The sequence below is a fragment of the Aedes albopictus genome, chromosome 2, assembly GCF_035046485.1.
Source record: "Aedes albopictus strain Foshan chromosome 2, AalbF5, whole genome shotgun sequence".
NCBI lineage: Eukaryota > Metazoa > Arthropoda > Insecta > Diptera > Culicidae > Aedes > Aedes albopictus.
The window spans coordinates 237,336,055-237,357,406 of record NC_085137.1 but is presented as its reverse complement, the minus strand read 5'-3'; the positions used below and the strand labels follow the sequence as shown (position 1 = coordinate 237,357,406).

Sequence of the window (21,352 nt, the reverse complement as noted above, 5' to 3'; positions counted from 1 at the left end):
TTCCGAGATGTTCAGATCTGCTATGCATAAATGCTTAGACGAGAGAGTCTTCCCAGAGGTTTGATAGTGGCAGAGCCTGATATCATTGCCAAAGGCGGAGAAACCACCCATAGACCTGTCGGCATATAGGCCAATGTGCTTGCAATGGCCATGAGTGCCTCAAGCAGTTTCTACACCTATTCGGTCATGCGGGTGCTCCTGAGAGCCCAGTTTGTGCAGGTTTGGAAGAAACAGCGAAACACGTTTTGTTGGTGTAATGTGGGGACACAAGGAATCGTGTGTGGTATCGTGGTGTGGCGGTGTCGACTACGCAGGTCACATCAGGTGCTTTAGGAAGTGGCCCTGGAGAGGACGGTACAGACGTGAGGCCATAGGGGAAAAAACATATTTTGGACACAGCAACGCGCCAATATTTTTTGGACACTTACGGCAAAAACAAATGGAAGTGTCCAAAATATATTGGCGTAACGCTGTGTCCAAAATACGTTGGTACCCCTAGATCGTGAACGTTGGGGAAAACTGGAGGAGCATCGCAGATGAGTCACGCAGGAGTAAGACTACGCTGTAACAATCACAACATCATGGTCGTTATGATTGTTGAATTTGTAAACCACTGGCTGTTCCAAGTCATTCCGAAAGCACCCGTCCATAAAGTAGCGAAGTACTGGTGACGATTCAAATCGCAATACAGTGCAAGCTAGCACTCCCACAAATAAATCTTCAGCCGCATCGTTCAACCCAACCAGCCAGAACTAATTCTAAGCGGTCGTCTGTTGCAAAAAAAAGTGCGGAATTAATAAATTATTTCAACCACTTCGACTAAAAGCTTCGGGTACAACAAAACAAACGGCGAAAGACTCCAGCTCCTGGCTACGAACCAAAGGACAATTAATAAAATTTGAAATGTTGATAAAAACACATTCCGGAGCTTGTTCCGCCGTCCGGGCGCGGAAGTTCCGGACAAACCAAGGCTAGAGGTACGCTTTGCCTGAATGTACGCAAAACTCTTGACACTTTTTGTGCCGGACTTCGTTTCGCGACAAACTTTCTACGGTGCACAATTGTGTGGCTGGCTGGCTGGCTGGAGATTGCCACCCGACGATAGTGTCCGGCAGGTGAATTAAATGCGCGGATATTTAATTTTGTCGGGTACTTTCATCTTCCGCCTCAGGCGAGCGGTGCATAAATCTTCCAGCTTGCTTCAGCGCGGTAGTTTACGAGTGAGGAAGTGAAGTTCTTATCGAAGTGGGGTGCGTCGACTGTATAAGATCCGGACCTTGTGATTACATCACTTTTGCGGGAAGGTGATGTTATAAATTCATCCAGCGAGATTTTTTTCCACGGGTTTCTAACGAGTCCAATCCGCGTTTGAAAACATGGGACAATCAATGTGCTTCACCACGCCACAAAAGAACTTCATAATCAGCTTCCGCAGATGTACTCAAACCGCCGCCCTACTCAAACAATAGTGCAGAACTTAATCCGTCACGACGGGCACGTTTCGTTCCGAACACGCCACCGCGCACCAGTTCTAATGGGAGAAGAAAAGATTTCATTGTCGACAGCCCATTTAGCTATTTCGTGGTTTGGTTATTCAAAACCAACCCGATCCGATATGCATGCAATACATTTTGCTTCCACCGTGGTGCATGTCACGACTCGGGCAAACTCCTACGCCTCGGGACCGAGTAAATGAACCCTTTCATCCTCCTCCTCAGCCCGGGAAACACCACCGCGAGACTAATCATCCAGATCGCTACCGAGCCGTGCTCGAGCCCGAGCACGTCGCCTTCGTCAAGCCACATTAGAATGTACCTATCGGTAGCGCACCAGGCGGACCACCTTCACTCCGCTTCCAAACAGCTTGCTCCAGCCAGCTTAAGGCCTATAGGCAATTAAATGCGCGCAAGATATGAGTGACACGATCCACTTCATCACACCACGTCGTCGTTGAACGAAAAGCGATTTGGCCCGAAAAGCAACACCATCAAATTTAAATTCTCTCATTGCCGCTTCAAGGCACGGAGCCAGTTCCAACGGTCGAAAAGTGGAACAATCGCCTACGAACTAGAATGGGACAGTTATTGTTATATGCGCGTTTATGTGTGACAAACGCAACACGCCCTCGCTCGCCCGTCGCTCTAATTATAGCTGGGCGCTTCCTCAACTAAGGCGGGCGAGCGAGCGGTCGGATGTAGATAGCCTAATGCTGCTGCTGCTAATCTTAACGAAAGACGTTCAAGGGCCAAACAGAATGCGTTCAGAAGTCTTCAATGACACTCTAGCGTGTTATGAAGATTTGCTTATCATTAACAGGGGATTCCAACTCATTTAGGTGCTAGGCTTGGTCACCGTAGAACATAACTAACGATTTCTCGTGAAGCAGAAATTCAGGGGCACCATCAGTAATGGTCCAAGACCTCATGTGCCGTGCAAAAGAACATTGTCATCACGCATCAACATGCGGTTCACGGCTTTGCAGTTGTCACTCACATATATCACAGGGAAGACACTTCCAATATGAACACCAGAAGAGCAAGAAAGGTACTCACAGTTAACCGAGAGCGTCGTAACGGTTTCCAGCCGATGACCCTCCGCTAAGGCTCGGTTCCACACCACACACATGAACTTGGCTCCGTCGTCTTCGCGGCGAGGGATGATCGTCAACGTACTCGTCGTTTGCAAATCCCGCGATCCACCGCTGATCAGATTGGCCGCCATTGGTGTGGTACTACCTTCTCGGTACCATCTGCGAATCAGAAGAAAAATAACCAAATTTGCGATATAAGTTGAATGGTCTCCAACGAACAGCTCGGCCAAAAACTTACGAAATCATCGGATCGGGTGATCCGCCCACGCTGCTGCAGGTCAGCTCCTGGGCTTTGTCCTCGGTGGCGGTGGTTTCGCTGCCGGGGAATATCAGCGGCGGCTGAGGAGGCGTCAGGACCGTCAGGTTGTAGTAGTCTTCGTAGATGACCTCGCCGTCGCCGAACAGCTTGATGCGGCACTCGTACCGGCCGTTGTCCCGCGAGTAGGACACGTTCAGGATCTGCAGGTCGTAGATGCCCTTGTCCGGCCGGTAGTCGATTCTGCGGGAGGGGAGAAAATAAAATGGGTTTGGGTTAGGGTTGTCTAACTGGCAAAAATGAGAATATTTCTAAATCAAGATCAGCAAAGCGTTATTCTCAACAGAAATTGCCCCATGTTACGCACATTGATCTGAATTATCCGAGGACCTTGGATCGAATCCCACTCCCGACAAACTCACAAAACGCGAAAATTAGCCCTAGGCTAATTCATCTCGGGGCCCACGCTCTACGGGAGGGAAGTAGAGCGTGGGCCCGAGATGAATTAGCCTAGGGCTAAAATTCTCGTTAATACAGTTATAAAAAAACTGAATTACTACAAGGCAGGCGTCATATTTAGTCGCAAGCAGTTATCCATTGGTTTATTATGTAAAAGTGTAGCAAATCTATTCACACTAGAGTGGCAGCTAGAGGCGGTTAATCAAGCTAAAACTTAAGCTTTTATCGATTCCGTCCGAACAGATGATGACAGAAAAAGTATCGAAAAGCGACATAATCATACTTGCGAGAGGTGGTTTTATCTTATGGCAGTAAGAGCTGATTTCCTAATCGTCAATTTACTGCATTGACCAGTAATATTGACCAATAACTAAAGGAATTTGACAATTTCAATCTCAAGTAACATTTTATAGTGAAATAGACTAGAAGAGGTTCTTAAAACCTTCACAAAACCAAAGAAAAAAGGCATTAGGTTTGACAAAAGTTCTCAAAACCTCTTCAAGGCCAATCAGGCTTAAAAATGTTACTTGGGAATGGTTTCAATCACGAAACGCGACGCGAGATAAGACACGACTTTAATGGTTCTTACAATCGTCAAAATAATTAAAAAATTACCTTAATGCCGACCGGTTTCGGGCTCGATGCAGCCCATCTACGGGACTATGTCCGACTGATTGCGCTGGTCCAAGTTGAGAGAGAGAGAATGCTACTGCTGCTGGTGGTTCGTGTCGATGAGATCGAGTAGACTCGACATGATGGGAGGATCGTCTTCATTCATCAGCGGTTTTTGGGCATTGCTGATGAACATTGACTCCCATGCGTTTAAGTGGGAAGCTTTTCTTACAGTTTTAACGATCTTCGCACCTCCCCAATCTATTTCGTGGTCGGTTTCCACCGTATGAGCCGCCACGCTCGATTCGTTGCTCTTCTTAGACACCACGGCGTTCTTATGTTCCCTCCCGGACTTTGACTTGTTGGCGGGTTTATCCAATGTAAACCGCAGGACAGTCTTTGCAGGGACTCTGGTATATGCCAGACTGGTCGTCAGGTGGAACCTTGTCTTTGAGGTTGCAAAGCAGGTCACGCAGAGTGTTCTCGCTTTTGTGAACAACGTGTAACCCTTGTCGATGAAGTGTGGTTTTTATGGAGTTCGTTATTTTAGGGTAGAATGGCAGGCTGACTCTTTTTACTTCTTTGGTGTCCGGCTGTAGGGTAGTTATACTGTTGCGCTGTGTTTTTCGCTTATGTTTTCGGATGATTTTACCCACAAAAGGCTTGTCGTACCCATTCACTTCGGCTGCTGAATAAATACGGTCTTTCTCTTCTTCAAACTCTTCCTTCGCCATGGGTACGGTGAACAACCGGTGTGCCATAGAGTGGAAAGCGGCTTGCTTCTGGGCACCGAAGTGATTGGAATCCGAAGTGATGTATCTGTCGGTGGAGGTAGGCTTGCGGTAGATCCCGAATTTCAACGTGCTGTCTTCTTTTCTACTGATCAACAGATCGAGAGAGGGGAGTCTCCCTTCTACTTTCTTCTCTACGGTAAATTTTATCATATTGTGTTGGGAGTTTAACATGCTCATGATCCAGGCATCGTTCCTTAACCGGAGCAAACACATCATCAACGTAGCGCCACCAGATCCTGGGAAACAACTTCTTCTTTTGAGCTTCGTTCTCAAAATCGCTCATGAAGAGGTCCGCTAGCAATGGGGACAGCTTGCTACCCATACTGAGCCCAAAGGTTTGCCTGTAAACCTTCCCCCTGAACGTGAAAAAAATCTGGTTCATACACACCTGGGCTACGGAGAGATACGCTTCGATATGATTTGGTGGAGCTCGGCTGCGTTCCAAGTGACGACGCAGGCTTTGAAGGGCTTCGTTGACTGGTACGCTCGGGAACAGTGCCGTGACATCGAACGAGACCAAAATTTCTCCTCGTCCCAACTTAAACCCTTCTAATTTCTTCACCAATTCCACTGAATTTTTCACGCTTTTCACATGTTAGCAGCAGTAGCATTCTCTCTCTCTCTTAACTTGGACCAGCGCAATCAGTCGGACATTGTCCCGTAGATGGGCTGCATCGAGCCCGAAACCGGTCGGCTTTAAGGTAATTTTTTAATTATTTTGACGATTGTAAGAACCATAAGTGTCGTGTCTTATCTCGTGTTGCGTTTCGTGATTGTCGTGTTTGTTCTTACGTTAGCACTAAGTACACAAATTAAAAGTTGGGAATGGTTTACCACGCGATGACATTTTTTTTTGTATCGCGTACGCACACGTTCATAAGCCATTTCCACCGTAATCCCAAGAGATATTTCTAAAGAAAACGCTGCAGCATTTTCTGAAAGAATCGTTGCAGGGTTTTTTGAAGGAATTGCTCATGGAATTTCTTATTAATTCCTGAAGAGCCTTATATTGGTGTTCCTCGAAGGATTTATGGGAAAAATCCGTTGAAAGAGTTCTTAATCCCTACCGAACTTCTTGAAGTAATATTTAGAATACTGAAAGAGTCTCTGGAGATATTAAAAAAAATCGAAACAAATTTCAGAAGGAATTTGTAAATGAACAGCTGGAGGAATTTCTATGAAAAATCTCTAGTCAAATTCTTGTGGAAAATTTTGAAAAAATCTCTGGAGTAGCCCAAGGGAAATTCTGAGTAATACCAGATGAAACTCCTTGGAAAATTCCTGAAACAATTTCTAGAAGAATGTCTTGCAACATTAAAAAAAATCTTGGATAAATACCTTAATAAAATTCCTGCAGATTTTCCGAAAAAAAAACAGAAAACATCCGTGGACGTATTTCTAGTAGAATCCCTGGAAATATCTAGAGAAGTATCTGAATAAACTCCTGTAAAAATTACAAAAAAAATCTTTTGATAAAATTGTTAAGGAATTCTTTCAGACAATCCCAAGAAATATGATTGGAAAAAAAATAATAAATTCAGAAAAATCTGAGAAAATAATCCTTAAGAATACTTTGAAGAAGCCCTGGATAAATTTCTGACAAAATTCATGTATGAATTTCCGAATAAATTCATGTATGAATTTCTGCAGAAATATCTGGAGAGGTTCGTGCCGGAATCACTGAAAGAAATCATGTCAAATCTGGAGGATTTCTGAAATATTTTGAAGGCAAGTCTCTAGGAATTTTCTTTGACATCCCTGGGAGAATTCTTGATGAAATTCTTGGAAGATTTTCAGGAGAAACAGTAGGAGGACTTTCAAAAGAATTCCTGGAAGAATTTCTGAAGGACCACCTTAAGAAATTCGTTTAATATCCAGGAAAGAAATTCTAAAAATCCTAGTGGAAATTTCTGAAGCCATACCAAAACCGGAACTGGATGCATTTCCTCATTTTTTGGATTTTGATATTTTTTTATTCAATAACGGAGCAATTTTTTTAAAATAGGTTTCCATACACAAATAAACGAAGGCTCAAGGTATCTTCTAATTATTCTCCAGAAAAATGTTCATCTGTTTTACAAGAACAATTTTTAACAAAATTTAGAAAAAAGGCAAACGTTTTCCATTAAAAAAAAAAATCAGGATATACTTTGATCCTTCCGTTAAACGTGTACGTTGGCAAATTGAGGAAATACATCCCGTTTCGCCTTAAAGAAATATCTGGAGTAATTATATAAAAATTTCTTAAAGAATCACTGGAAGAGTTTCTGAAGGAACCACTAGAAAAATTTCTTAAAAAATCATGATTTTTTGTTTTTTTTTGAAGTAGATTAAGCCATATTGAAGGAAGCATGTGAAAGATTTTATAAAAGAACACTAGGATAAAATTCTGAAGGAATTTCCGAAGAAATTTCTAAAGGCATCCGTGTACTGAGCTTCGAAAAATTCTGAATTGCTAATTTTCTGGAAGAATTTCTGAAGAAATCCGGTGAAGATTTTTCACCAGAATCTCCGGAGAGATTTCCGAAGGAATCCATGGAGGAATTTCTGTAGAAATTTACACACTTAATTTTGAATACCGAAATTCGAACAGCTGAATATGTACAGTTATAATGGATTGTTTACCTTTTGCACCCGTTTTTGACAGTTGGTGTACTGAGCCTCAGTAAAATCGATTACCGAAACTACCGAAATCGTACTGCTGTTCTATTTCCGTCAAAAACGTACCGAACAGGCAATTCAGGATTGATTGTGCATGGAAGGCTTCCCAGGATTGGAGGATTTTCCAAAGGAATTCTTAAATAAATTCTTAGATGAATCTCTAGAGAAATTTTTTGAAAAAAAAATCTTTGGAGAAACCTTTATAGGAATCCCTAGAAGATATTATTAACAAACCCCTATATGATTATCTTAAACCATCAGCGCTCAATGTCACCAGTAAGAGACACCTGGGTCATATGGCTGTTAAAAAAAAATCCTGATCAAGTATAACAAAATAAGCCAAATTAAAAAAAAAAATCTTTATCATATATCACTTAAATAATACATAAATAAATGGAGGATTCAAAACCACTGGAAGAAATCATGCCACAATCTCTGGAGGAATCTCTCAAAAAATCTGGAGCCATTTCTTTGATAATATTCAATGAAATCTCTGGGAAAGTTCTTGAATAAATCCGTGGTAGAATTTCTAAAGAACAGCTGCAGTACCTTCCGAAAGAATTTTTTTAAGGTTTTATGGAGAACTTCCTGGAGAGAACTATTAAAAAATAAGTAAATCTTTGGAGAAATTTCTGAAGAACTTCTTAAAGAAATTTATTAAAGAATCTCTGGGAGAAGGAGATTCAAGGAATTCATGGAAAATTTTCTAGAAGAATACATGGATAAATATCTGCAGGAATCACTGCGTAAGAATTTCAGAAAAAAAGCTTTGCATAATTTTGAGTTTTTGATTTTCTAAGTGAAAATTAGAATTCACTTATGATTATTTACTTGAATCCATAGAGTAATTTGTGAGGAAATTCATGAAGAAATATTTGAGGAAATCCATTGAAGGTTTTCTAGATGAGGAATGTATGGAAGATTTCACAAAGGATTTATAAAATAAATTTCTGAAGGAATCTCTAGGAGAAATTTTTGAAAGAATCTCTGGAAGAATGTCTGAAGGAATCCTTAGAAGATTTTCTAATAAATCCTTGGAGAATTTTCTGAAACCATCTGTTTAATACAGCTGCGATGGATTCAAATCTTGATCAAACTCAACAAAATTAGTCAAATTAAAAAAAATAGTGATGTGGTCTCAAGTAATCCGGAGTGGCCACCAGGAATTGGTTACAAGCAAAAACGTGGCTCCGAAACGGGGGTTAAGGGTAAAGGAATCTCTGAAGCGATTTCCTAACAAAATATTAGAGAAATTTCTAAAGAAATCCTGGCAGATTCTCTAAAGGAACCCTTGGAAGAATTTCTGTCTATATTCCAATAGAATTCCTAGTAAAGCGTCTCAAAAAGCTCTAGAAAAGTTTCTTTAGGAACCGCCAAAAAATAAAAGAATTCCTGGAGGACATTCTTAAAAAGGACCTAGAAGATTTTCTGATGAAATTATTGGAGAAATTTCAAAACCAGCCCTTGAACCTATGACATTCCTAAACGCCTCTCTAGAGAAATTTAAAATGAAGCTTTGTAAAATGTTTTGAAGAAATCCATGGAAGAGTTTCTGAACAGATCCATGAGAGATTTTTTTTAAAGAATATTTCGAGATATTTCTTGAAAAATCTGGCGAAATTTGTGGCGATAATAAAGGAGGAATTTGTAAAGTAATCCAGGCCATATTTAAAAAAAAATCCTTCGATCTCTTTCTGGGATGAATCTCTAGTTGAATTTTTGAAAGAACTGCTGAAGAAGTAATAGTGCAATCTCTGCCAAAAAAATTTTTGAGTGAAATAAATTCCAGGCGGAATTTTCGAAACAATCCTTGTAAAACTTTCCGAAAGAATTCCCAAACGAATTTCTAAGGATTTTTTTTGGAGAATTTTCTGAAAAAACTGTAATAATTTATAACAAATCCTCTGAAAGGATGTTTAAAGGAATCCCAGCAGTACTGTCATGGTAAAACCAAAGCTGGTTACTCATGGTTTCCGAGTTTCAGCGCCCATTCCCCCCCTTATGGGAATAACTTTAACTTTGCGCGTTATGTACACTATTTGGAAGATTTTTCTCAATTTGGACAACAGTTCTTTAGAAAGGAATAAAAATCCACCCAGTGAAACTTATTTTCCTCCCATTCAACTTTTGATGAAGTAGCGGGAAATCGGTTTCAGTTTTTCTCGTCAAAAGTTTAATTTATGAAAACATAAGCTCACATGACTCTTAAAGCTAGAAATTAAAAAAAAAAACAATAATTTTAAGAAAAGTGCCTTTTTCCAAAGCATTTTTTCGCGACTCACAAATGTGATTGTTAAATTATTGAATATTGTTGTATATTGTTCGGGGCACATTAATCTGGAAACTGCAGAAGGATTTTCTCGAGGGGTTTCTGCAGAAGTTCCTTCGCGGATTGTTTCAGAAATTCTTTCCTCCAGAGGTTTTTTCAGGAATTCATCTATATATTCCTCTGAGATACCATCAAGAATTACTCTATAAATTTATTCAGGCATATCCACGAATTATTCCTGACCAATTCCTCTTGAAAATTCTTAAGAGGTTCTTCCATAAGCTCATCCAGGGATTACTCCAAAAGCTCTCCCAGATATTCTTTCAAGGACTGTTTCATAATTTATTTCAAAATATATTTCGACCTTTCTTTAGGAATGCATTCAGACATTTTGCCGGAGAACCTTCAGGAGTTTTTTTCCAGAGCTTTATTCCTTAGCACTTGTCAATGATGTTTTCAAGAAAAAGTTCTAGGAGTAACTGGAGAAGGCTCTACAGTTTTCATGAGTATTCCTTAAGATATTCCTTCCAAAAATATTTTTTTCAGAAATTGCTTTAGTGATTCCTTAAAGAATTCATCAGGGACTTTGGTTTTCAAAAATTTCGGCAGGCTTTCCTCTCATATCTCTGGAAATTGCGGAGCGTTTCTCCCAAGAAATTTAACCAGGGTTTCCTTCACAAACTCTTCAAGGGTCTTCGTTAGAAATCTCTTAAGGGATTTCCTCAGAGGCTACTCCAGAAATTGCTGAAGAAATTTCGCCAGAATTTTCTTCAATTTTTTTCCGGAAATTTCTCCAGAATTTAAATCCCAGTATTCCTTCAGAAGTTTCTCATGTAACTCTTTCAGAACCTTCCTCATAGATATCTCAGGGAGTTTCTTCAATTCGTCAAAGATTTTTCCAGAAATTTTTCTAGAGATTGATGCAGTAATTGCTTCAGGGATTGTATTCCAGGAATCCTTCAAGATTTTTTTCAGGAATGTTGATCTAGGAATCTCCACATGTATCTATAGGGGTTTTTTCAGGGTTTCCATCAGAAAATCCCTAAGGAATTCCTTTAGACATTCAAAAATTCCTCCTATATTGTTTGTGCAATTTCTGGAAGAACTGCAGGAAAAAAAACTCTGGAAGAATCTTTGAAGGAATCCCAAAATAACCTTTATGGGAATTTGTGAAGGAATCACCGGAATTTTCAAAGGAATATTTAAAAAAAACATCAATGGGAGAACTTTTGAAGAAACCTTTGGTAAAATTCCTAAATTAATCCCCAGAAATACTGAAAGAGTCCCCCCAAGCAACACACATGTTATATATTAGTTACGACAGCGCAAGTTTTGGTTGTATAGAAGTTTATTTTACGTTATTTCAACACAATGTTAGAATTACGTAAAATTAACTTCTATACAACTAAAACTTGCGCTGTCATTACTAATATATAACATGTGTGTTGCTTGGGCCTGGAGATATTTCTGAAACAATCCTCGAATAAATTTAAGACGAAATCCATGGGGGAATCACTAAATAAGTCCTCGAAGGAAAATAGTTATTGAGGAAATTTTCAGTTTAATTCCTGTAAAAAATACCTGATGGCATTTTCCAGTCTCAGGAATAATTTCTTAGAGGAATACTTACCAAGGGAACCTTTATGGGAGACACTTTGTGGAACTCCGAGAGAATTTATTTGGATACTTTAGAAAAGTTCCTGAAGAAATCCTTTAAAAGAGTGCCTGAATGATTTTCTTTAAAAAAGTCTTCGAGCAATCCGATAAACCTCAAGAAATACTTCAAATGGAATTGCTATAAAAATTTCAATAAGAGTTGTTGAGAAAATCCTGAAAATATCTTAAAAAGAAATGCTGGAGAAATTCTGGAAAAATACTACTGGAACTTCTGGAATTCTTGACAAAATCTATGAATGAATTTCTGCAGGAATCTATAGAGGAATTCCCGCTACAATCACTGAAAGCAATAATGCAAGAATCCATAGAAGAATCATCACTAAATTTTGGAAGATGTTCAATAGGAATCCTTTGCGAATTTTCAGAAGGAATTCAGAACTTTAGATTTTCTCAAAGAAGTGGCTGTAAGATTTTCTAAAAGCATCTCAGGGGGATTTCTGAAAAAAAATCTATAGAGCAATTTCGAAGGAAACTTATAGAACTCTGAAGGAATTTCTGTAACAATGCATAGATAATTAAATTAAGGAATTCATGGAGAACTTTCTGAAGGAGTCCGTAAAAGATCTCCTGAAAAAACATCCTTGAAGAACTTTTTTATCGAATCCTCGAAATAATTGCAGAAGGAATCCATAATATTTCAAAACATAATAGCAATCCGTATGGAAGGATTAATAACATAATTTCTAGTATTTTTAGTTCTTAGTTTCGGAATGAAACCTTAGGAAACTTTAGAAAAAATCAATTTTCTAAAAAAATCTCTGGAATAATTCTCAAATAAATTCTTAAAAGAAATCTTCAAATTGTAGAAGCGCTCATAAAACATTGAAAAGCACATGAAAAGCAGGCTATATCTCGGTTAGTATAGAATAGAAGCTGGAAAGAAAAAGGGGGCTTAGAGTTCGTATATTTACTCCAGCATAACAATTTAAATGCAAAGATCTTACTGCCCTTTCTGAATATATAAGATGACTATGAGTATGATTCTAATCATGAACGAACATCCACAGAAATTCAAATAAAAGACGTACAAAAGGTTAACTCAAAGCATGCACAATTGAATAAGAAGTTTATGATGCCCAAGTAAAAGCGAAAGTTCATCAGCACCAAAACCCTCAAAAACCACCGACGCTATCCATGGTCTTTAAAATAATACAAACACAGACTAATGAGCCAGCTTCACGGTCGCTTCCGCAGTTCGGACAATTCCGATGGCCAACGTTCATGGCCATTTGCTAGTTTGCTATACCCCCTCCGCAGACAGCATAGAAACCGAAAACTCCACCAATTTATAAAAAACATACATCTTAAAACCCGAAAACCTCTGCGCACCCCTGCTGACGAAGCAATTTTAACCTCCAACATCATAGCGGTGAGGTGCGGTGAACAAGACAGGAACTACGATCGATCGCACCAACTAACCGCGTGTACGGTTGAATGCACTTCTTGGTCTGTCTGTCCCAGTCACCGTCTAATTACCAATTGTAACAAATTCATCGGAGATCATTTCGCAGTCGATCAGCATACACAGGCAAGTCAAGGTACTTACTTGTAGTTCTGGTTGAAGGTATCCGCCTTGATGGCCACATTGTCGTACTTGTTGAGACTTTGCCGGGCCCAGTAGTACGAGTACTCCCGGTCCGAGTAGTGTTCGTTGAAGCGGCACTTGAGCGTCACGTCCTCGCCCTCCCGGGTGTCCATCGTTTTGTCGGCCTGGGAGCCCAGGACCAGCGTTGACACTATCAGTAGGGCCGGTAGCAGCCATCGTGTTGATCGTGCTGTAATGAAATGGGGGATAATGCGAATAATGGTGGTTAGAAAAAAAGTGCAATGGGGAGAGACGTCCGTTACAGGGAGATAAGTGCGTGTGAAACTTCCACGTCTCGTTGTAACGGTGATTGTTCGGGGTCTTACGTGGATTCGTTGTTATGGCCCATAACTTATGGGTAAGAACTCTGCCTCCGAAGGAATATGAATCGGTGCAAAGTTCTCAGCATTATTTAGTTGTCTCACACCACCACCCGGTTCGGCCGACTTGAGTGGAGAGGTCGACGCACCTGTTTCAGTTCCCAGTGCCGCAACAAAAGAGGCGCAAAGTAACTAGTGCTTGCAAAAATTGAAACTTTTTTCCTGAATCTTTCTTTTTTGTGCTAAAATATACAATCTCCCCGACGACGACGATGACGGCAGCAACGGCCCCAGCCTAACAGTGAGGCAAGAAGATCTCGTCTTCGTCGTTGTCGTCGTCGTTGGGTCGTCGATGTTATGATGCATGAAAGTTGAGCCCCGCGTTACTTTCGTATGCATGCATAAGCAAGTACATCTCCCTCGCCCCATCCGCCTCGACAGTTATGAAGACAAAAATTGCCCGGGCAAAAGCTAAGGTAAAGACGCAACAAGAAAGCCGGGCTTTGGAAAGTGATGTTGTCGTGTATTTTTCTTTCTGCTTGTGCTGTGTTGTTCTGTGCGTTGGTTTTTTTTGTGGTATCTTTTGCACAGGTCGCCATCACAGATATAAGAGGGTACGACCTCGGTGAAGATACGGGACGGCAAAAAGCACACGTAGCGCACCACTAACCCGAGATACAATGTGGCTTGTAAACTTTGGACGGTGGCTACGAGAATAACTTGTAAAAAGTTTGAAAAAGTGTTGGGATTTGTTCGAATAGAGTGGATGCGCCATATTGTTTCTTATAATACACTGACTAGGATCTCGTTTTGTGCCATAGGCTGGGAATGTACAAATTAACCCTAAAAGGGATACCTTCATGGCCTCAGTTTCGTCACCTCGCTGAGTGTGTTCCATCAAAGATGAGCTCTGAAAGGCGCCTGGGGTATAATGGACCCCAGGTATCCCTTTTAGGGTTAAAAATTTGCATAAATTAAAATAGGGCATTAAAAATGATATTCTGTGCATAAAATAAGTCAGTGCTTTAAATGAAGGTAGTTGGGTCTCGACAAACGATTTCACTTTTCGCAGTTTCAGATGGGGTCAGAGGATTTGCTGATGTATCAATGAGCATATAAGGCAGGAATCCCAGGTTCCTTCAGAGATGTTTTGGGGGAATTTGAGAGGGCTTAAGGTGGATTCTGTGAGTTTTAAGGAGGGCTTCAGAGTGTTTCTTTTTTGTACTGTAGCCCTGTCAAAGGCATTTAAAAAAATCAGGAAGCTCCAGGCAGGGTCATACTTGGAAATCCCACTTCCTACAATCCCCCAAATCACCGCTAAGACATCTTAAAACCCTCAGAAACCCTCCCCAAATCCCTGATATTCCTGATATGCCACTGAAACCCAACCTGCGTCAGCCCGAGGATCCCCCTGAAACTCCCTGGCACACTCTTGCAACTGCCTGAGACCACTTGAAGCCCCCAAAACCCCCCTGAGTCTTCCTGAGACCCCCTGACACGCTATTGAAGCCCACTGAAATGCCTTGAAATCATCCTAGGACCCCCGTTGATCTCCCGCAACGCCCCTGACGCCCCCTGTAACTCCCTGAAACCTCTATGGAATCCCCTGAAACCACCTGGGACATCCTGAATCGTCTCTGAAATCCCTCTCTGAGTCGTCCTGCAACGCTCTAAAGCCTTCCGGGACTTCTGAAAAGTCGCTGCGACCCCTAAAACACTGGAAAAACCCCTGAGACTCCCTTAACCCTAAAAGGTATACCTGGGGTCCATTGGACCCCAGACGCCTTTCAGAGCTCGTCTTTGATGGAACACACTCAGCGAGGTGACGAAACTGAGGCCATGAAGGTATCCCTTTTAGGGTTAAATACCCCTGAAACCCCGTGAAGAGAGGGATATACGTCCTGAGACCCCGCTAAAACTACAGATCTCGCGAAACCCTGCAATCCTCGTAAATCATCTATAGACCCCCTTGAACGACCTTGAAACCTCCTGATACACTATGTAGCGCTTCTGAAACCCCTCTGAATTCTCCTGAGATATCCTGAATCGTCCCTGAGACCCCTCTAAACACCCTGTAGCTCCCCTGTATCCTCTTGAGGCCCATTAAAACGTCATGGAACTCTCTGACACTCTCTGTACCCCCCCAGGGGCGTACCTGAAATCCCCAAAAGAGCCCCAAAAACCTTTCTGAAACACCTCGAAACGCTCCAGAAAACATCCCTAATTTCTGTGAGACCCATTGAAATCTTCTGAACCGTGTGAAACGAAACACTCTGGAATCCACTTAATTTACCTGAGACCCACCTATATGTAACTCTTCTGAAACCCCCACAAAAACCTTTTTAAATCATGACTTTTCTGTGGCTTAGTTGATTAATGCGAAGTTCTAGCGAATACGGAGTCGTGGGTTCGAATCCCTCCAGAACACTGTGTCAACTAATATTCAAGTTTTTCCAAGGCCTTTCAAACCCTTCTGCAAACTATGAAATATAACTGAAAACTCCTTGAAATCCTCTGAGATCTCCCGAATAATCCTGAAACTTTTGAGTACGCCCTTGAGACCATCTGAATCGCCTCCTAAACCCCCTGAAAAGGCTTTACATACCCTTTCGAAACGCCATGAAACAACTTTGAAAACCCCGTGAATCATTCTGAAACCTCCCTGGAACTGTGCAATTTTTTGAGAACCCCTTGAAAGTTTCATAAAACCCTCCCCCTCCAAAAGCTTCTGACACCCTCCGAATCGTTCAGAAATTTCCCTGAAATCCATGTGAGAACCTTAAGGCTCAAATGAGAATCGCATATTATCCAAAACTGAAAAAGCACTTTTCTCCAGAATGACGACAAAACGAACAAAACCACCATGTCCGATTGTCATAATTGTCTAAATAAACAATCGGACATTCTTATTTTCTTCGATTTATGGATAATTTTGGGAAAAAGTGCTTTTTAAGTTCTGAAACAATTCAGCCCTCTCGATCGCCCATTTGCCCTTCCCTTTCTTAGAGTTTGCTGAGACCTCTTATGGCTCTACCTAATAAAAACCACTTAACCGCCGTTGCCATAGCTACAGCCATCCCAAGTAACAATCCTAATTCCATTTGGTTTTATTTGTTTTTATGATAGTTTTATCGGAACATTGCATATTCTAGTTGATCTTATCGGAGTTTCAGCTGAGCACAACTATTCTTCATCAATATGTGGTTTTAAAAACACCTCCAAGAATACTTGAGGTTCAGTTCATAAAACCATAAACACAACAAGAACTGTTGAACTTATTTTCAGTTTTATAAGGTTCTTGTAGTTATCTTCAATCCTCTGTTCTTGATCAAGAGAAACTGTTCTCGCATGAGAACAGTTTGGTACATGAAAAATACAAGAAAAAACTCAAGCATCAGATTTTGATTCTCATCGTTCCATTATTGCTGCCAATCAAGAACACCTACCCGAAAACCCAACCGCGACGCGGTGCAGTGCCAAGTTCCTCCGGTTGCAGCATCCGAAATGAGGTTGGCTTGGTCATCCAGGACGTCGATTCCCCTGTAATCGGGAGTCAAATAATCGACCTGCAAAATCACTTACCTGTTGGAAATGCTGACCGGAGGAATAAGGCGCTGCACCACATCAAGGCCGGTTCCCGAAAAAGGTCTGCCTGGTTGGCAACGGTACCGGGCTGATGATTAAATTTATCGCACGAAGTTCACAAAATCCACCGCGGTGCGATAATTTGTTGTTTGTTTACAATTTGGCGTACATGATTTATGACGTTCTCAGCGGAGTTTGCATAAACCTACATCAAGAACGTTATAAACCTGAGTACTCTTGAGCAATACTTCTTACCCTTGCATAAGATGAAATAAATTTAAGACGTTCTTGATGGAGGCCAACCAGGCTGCATTGAGAACGTTATAAATCCTAGTATTCTTGAGTTATGCTTTTAGCTCTGGCATGAGTTGAAAGAAATTTAAGACGATCTTATGGTGATGTTGATTAAAACCATCGATGATGGACCGACCACCGGCCTAGATTTCAATGGAAGCCATGTTGAGAAAACTCATGAGCAATATTCGCATGACCAGGAATAATATTTTTAAATATTTTATTAGTGCGTTATAATGGAAGCGCGTTGCAATTTTTGGAAGTATCTTGCAACATATATACGATGAATTTTGCTTGGCATTTGGCATCCTTGCTACATCCTGGAAATATTTCCAATTTGTGTAATAAATTAATCCCGGTAACAATAATGTGTCATTTTCATTGTGATTTTAATTTCAATTTAATTCACCAAACTTTTTTGTCCACATAGAAGCTGCATCAGCAACAACACTGACAAATTTATTATCGTTTTATCGTGCACTTGAAGATTTCTACAAGGAGAGAGCAATTCGCCTTGAGGACAACTTGGGAAGTACAACAAGTTTTAAGAGAAATTTAAAAACAATTCTCCAAGAGCATCTTAGGATGGGCCTCTTTGATCTTATGGCGGGTTTTTGGTTGAGTTGATGTCGTGTTGTAGAGCAATTTGGTTTATGTATGGTTTTAAAGAACAGGTGTTGGAGAATACTTCAAAAGCATTATAAAATTAATTTTGTTACTTGGGATGGCAACGCATGATACTAATGTTATCCTTTGACAACAGGTGCTCGTTCATCCTGGAAAACATGTTCTGCCACTTACATACTAGGTACTGTTAATGAGGTTTTTTTAGGTTTAGGTATATTGTATAGGTATAGATAGTTTTTAGGTAACAATAGTAGTGGTAGGGTTTTAGAAGCGGGGTGAATGCGATAACTTTTTCAGTGGATAACTGACACTGAGGAAGATTACAAGTGGTAGTCGAAATACGCGTATTTGTCAAAGGATAAGCAATTAGGGCGGAATTAATTCTGAAAATGGTACTTGGTGTTCACTGCGAATAAGCAAGCAACGATTAGCATTCAGAACTTGTGCACAAAAATTTAGTTAAATGATAGGCAGCCATTTTCAGCATCCGTGTCCTTAAAGGAGTTTCAGGGGGATTTAGGTGCACTTCAGAGACAATAAAGAGGGGCCCAGAGGGCCTTGTTATGTAGGATAGGGTTTATAGCCCTTGCAAAGATGTTTCAAGCGGATCTCGGAGCTCAAAACTGGAACCCACAAAAACCTTGTAAACACCTTGAAATCTTTAGAATCGCCCCTGAGGGCCCAACTAAGTACTTATGAGACGTTATAAACCCCTTGAAACTCCCTGAAATGCCACTGCGATCTCTTGAAACCTCCTGAAGCCTATTGCAACCTAAGGAGGTCTCACTTAAACACCCCAAAAGCCCCTTTTAAGTCTCCCTTATAACTCTTGAAATGCCCCTAAGATCTTCTGAAACCCCTTGAAACGCATCTGAGACCCCCTGAAATTCCCATGGAAAACCTCTGAAACATGCCTGGAACCTACTTCTGAGTCCTCCTGATACCCCGTGAGTCTCCCTGAGACGCCTTAAAACCTCCCATAAAGTCTCCCGAGACACTCTAAAACGCAGTGCCAACATTTAACATGTTAAAGAATAACATATATAATCAATTTCAAATTTGTAATATGAATTACCAAGCGAATAACTTTTTTTTCACAAACGTCGGAAAACTTTGCAATGCGCAAAATGTAAACATAAAAGTTCATGTCCACAGCTGTTTGGGACCTCAAATGGCACCTGAAAAGCCTTGTTCTCCAAAGCTACTCTGAAATGCCCTGAACTCCATGAGACTTCTTAAAACCCCCTGAAACGCTTCTACAATCCCCTGAATAGCCTTCATAAAACCTTCTAAACATCACAAGCACTCTAGAATCCACTTATTCTATCCGAAAACTTCTTGAAACTCCCCTGAAACCCTGCGCATTTGAGATAGGACCAAAAAGGGTTTCAGGAAGTTCATGCAGAGCTCAAGAAAAAAATTTTTTTTTTAATTTCTTTGTATTTGTGAATTTTAACTTATTGCTAATTCTTCACAACAAGAAAAAAAAAGGTTCCAAGAGGCTTTTGGATCTTTCTGTAGGGTTGTTTCAGGGGATTTCAGGAGCCTTTTAAAGGCGTTCCGACAGATTTCATTGGCGTTCGAATAGGATTACGGGGATTTCAGGAGCGTTTCAAGTGTTTACATGGGTTTCGGGGCAATTTAGGAGGTCTCAGTATCCTATAATGGGTATTACAAGGCATTTCAGAAGCATTCCAGAGAGCTTGTTGTGGTTTCAGGAACGTGTTAAGGGCGTTTCGAGAGGTTTGAGGGCATTCCACAGCATTTTAGAGCCGTTTCTAAGGATTTAAAATTACGAGAGTTTCAGAGGCGTTTCACGGCATTTCAGGAGCGCGTTAAGGGGGTTTCAGGATCATTTCAAGGGGAATTAAAAACCCTTTTAGGGTGTTCCATGGAGTTTCAGTGATATTTCAAATGGATTACGGGGATTTCAAAAGCGTTTCAATGGGATTATGGAGGTTACAAAGGGTGTTTCAAGACATTTGATGACATTTCAAGGTTTTTTTTTATTGAAGGATTCTCAGGAGCATTGGTTTTTCCGAAGTTTTTCAGTAAATGAAAGGGCTTCTGAATAATATCATGTATATTATATTATACACAATCCTGCATGTAGGATTGAGGAGCCAAAGAAGGTTTCAATGGTAAAGTGTGTTCAAAGGGTCTCTGGTAGTTTCAGTTGAGCTAAAGAAGATTTTCAGAGGACAGGGTTCACTTTAATGGTGGCAAAGGGGGGCTAAAAGGGATAGGAAGGTTTCAGTCACGTTTTGGGGAGATTTAAGTCCCGTCTCAAGTATTGTTAGGATATTTTCAGGCAGCTCAGGTAGTACGAGAGATGTACAATGGGTGTTTCAGCGGTGGTCAATAGGCTACGAGTGGTGTTTTAGGGATGGGACAGGGTGGCTTAGGCTGGCTTCAGTGGTGTTTCAGGAAAGCTTTAGTGGGCGGCAAAGGAAGTTCAAAAAGGGAATTTCGGAGGAGGTGCCGAAGTGATTTCAAGCGGAGACACAGTGGGAGCTCCAATGGTGGTTAAAATAGGCTAAGGAGCATTCAAGACGATTACCTAAGGATTTGGGAGAGAGTCAGAGAGGTATGAAAATCGTTTCTGGGGTATGGTATGGATGGTTTCAAGAGGGTTCCAGGGGAGTTTAGGTGAGAATGGGGGAAATGAGAGTATTACGAGTAGAAGTAGGATAGCAAATGAAGCTTCAGGATGTATTGTAGAGAGAGTTTAAGTTGGGGTTGAAGATAGGAAACTGTGGCTCTACGGGTAGTTAAGCATCCCAAAACCCAAAACCCTAGTCCCACAGTTTGCAGATGAAGATAAAATTCCAGTTGAACGTTAAGTGCCGTGAAAAATTCTCGTTGGTAAAAAAGAAAACTTCAACTGGTGAAGATTATTTAGTAGAGAACTAGAGATGCCATTGTCTTATTGACAGGCTGCACGATAACTGATAACTGTTGACGGTTAAAAAAGCGGTTATTCACGATACAGGGTGAAAAGAAGCCGTTGGTCCAGGACCGGGACCAGTATAGAAGGATCCGTTATTTGGTGTAAATTCACCGAAGCGAGTTATAATCCTTGATACAATATCCAAGTACAGAGAGTGTAAGGGAGCGTCCATAAATTACGTCACGCAAAAATTGCCCATTTTCAACCCCCCCTCCCCCCTATGTCACACTTTTTGTATGAGACTTCAAAATTTTTTATATGGGTTGTCACACTTTACTGAACCCCCCCTCCCCCCTAAAAGCGTGACGTAATTTATGGACATTCCCTAAGGGAGTTTAAGGAGGTGAATACACGGTGCTTTATAAAGAGTGAAAGGGGGCTTCGAGGGTTTAAAAGGTTTATTTGGGGAGAAAAAAAAATGTTTTTTTTGTTGGGTTTTTAGGGAGTCAAAAGTAAGCTTCAGCTAGTGAGAAGAGGAGCAATGCAGGGGGTGTTTTGTTAGTTATTTAGAGGTTGTTAATTGCCTACCTTCCATCGAGGGTTTCAGAAGAGTTTTAGAGTGCATATTAAGTAGAGTTCAAGTGGATATCATAGGCGGCTTCAGAGTATTTTATTAGTGCCCAAGGTAAATGTAACTAGCTACAGGAGATATTATTCAAGTTAAAAGGAAGCT

General features: G+C 40.9%; 1 protein-coding gene across 2 annotated transcripts in view; it reads right to left on the bottom strand.

Annotated features, from left to right (window-relative positions):
• Positions 1-21,352, bottom strand: part of LOC115257747 (hemicentin-1) — a 298,182-nt gene that overhangs the window by 33,063 nt on the left and 243,767 nt on the right. For both annotated transcript variants that reach the window (XM_029857670.2, XM_029857664.2), the window contains exons 2-4: positions 12,865-13,093; positions 2,829-3,089; positions 2,553-2,749 (exon numbers count right to left, since the gene is read on the bottom strand). In XM_029857670.2, the coding sequence (XP_029713530.1) occupies positions 2,553-2,749; positions 2,829-3,089; positions 12,865-13,093 (687 nt within the window). The remainder of the gene's footprint in view (positions 1-2,552; positions 2,750-2,828; positions 3,090-12,864; positions 13,094-21,352) is intronic.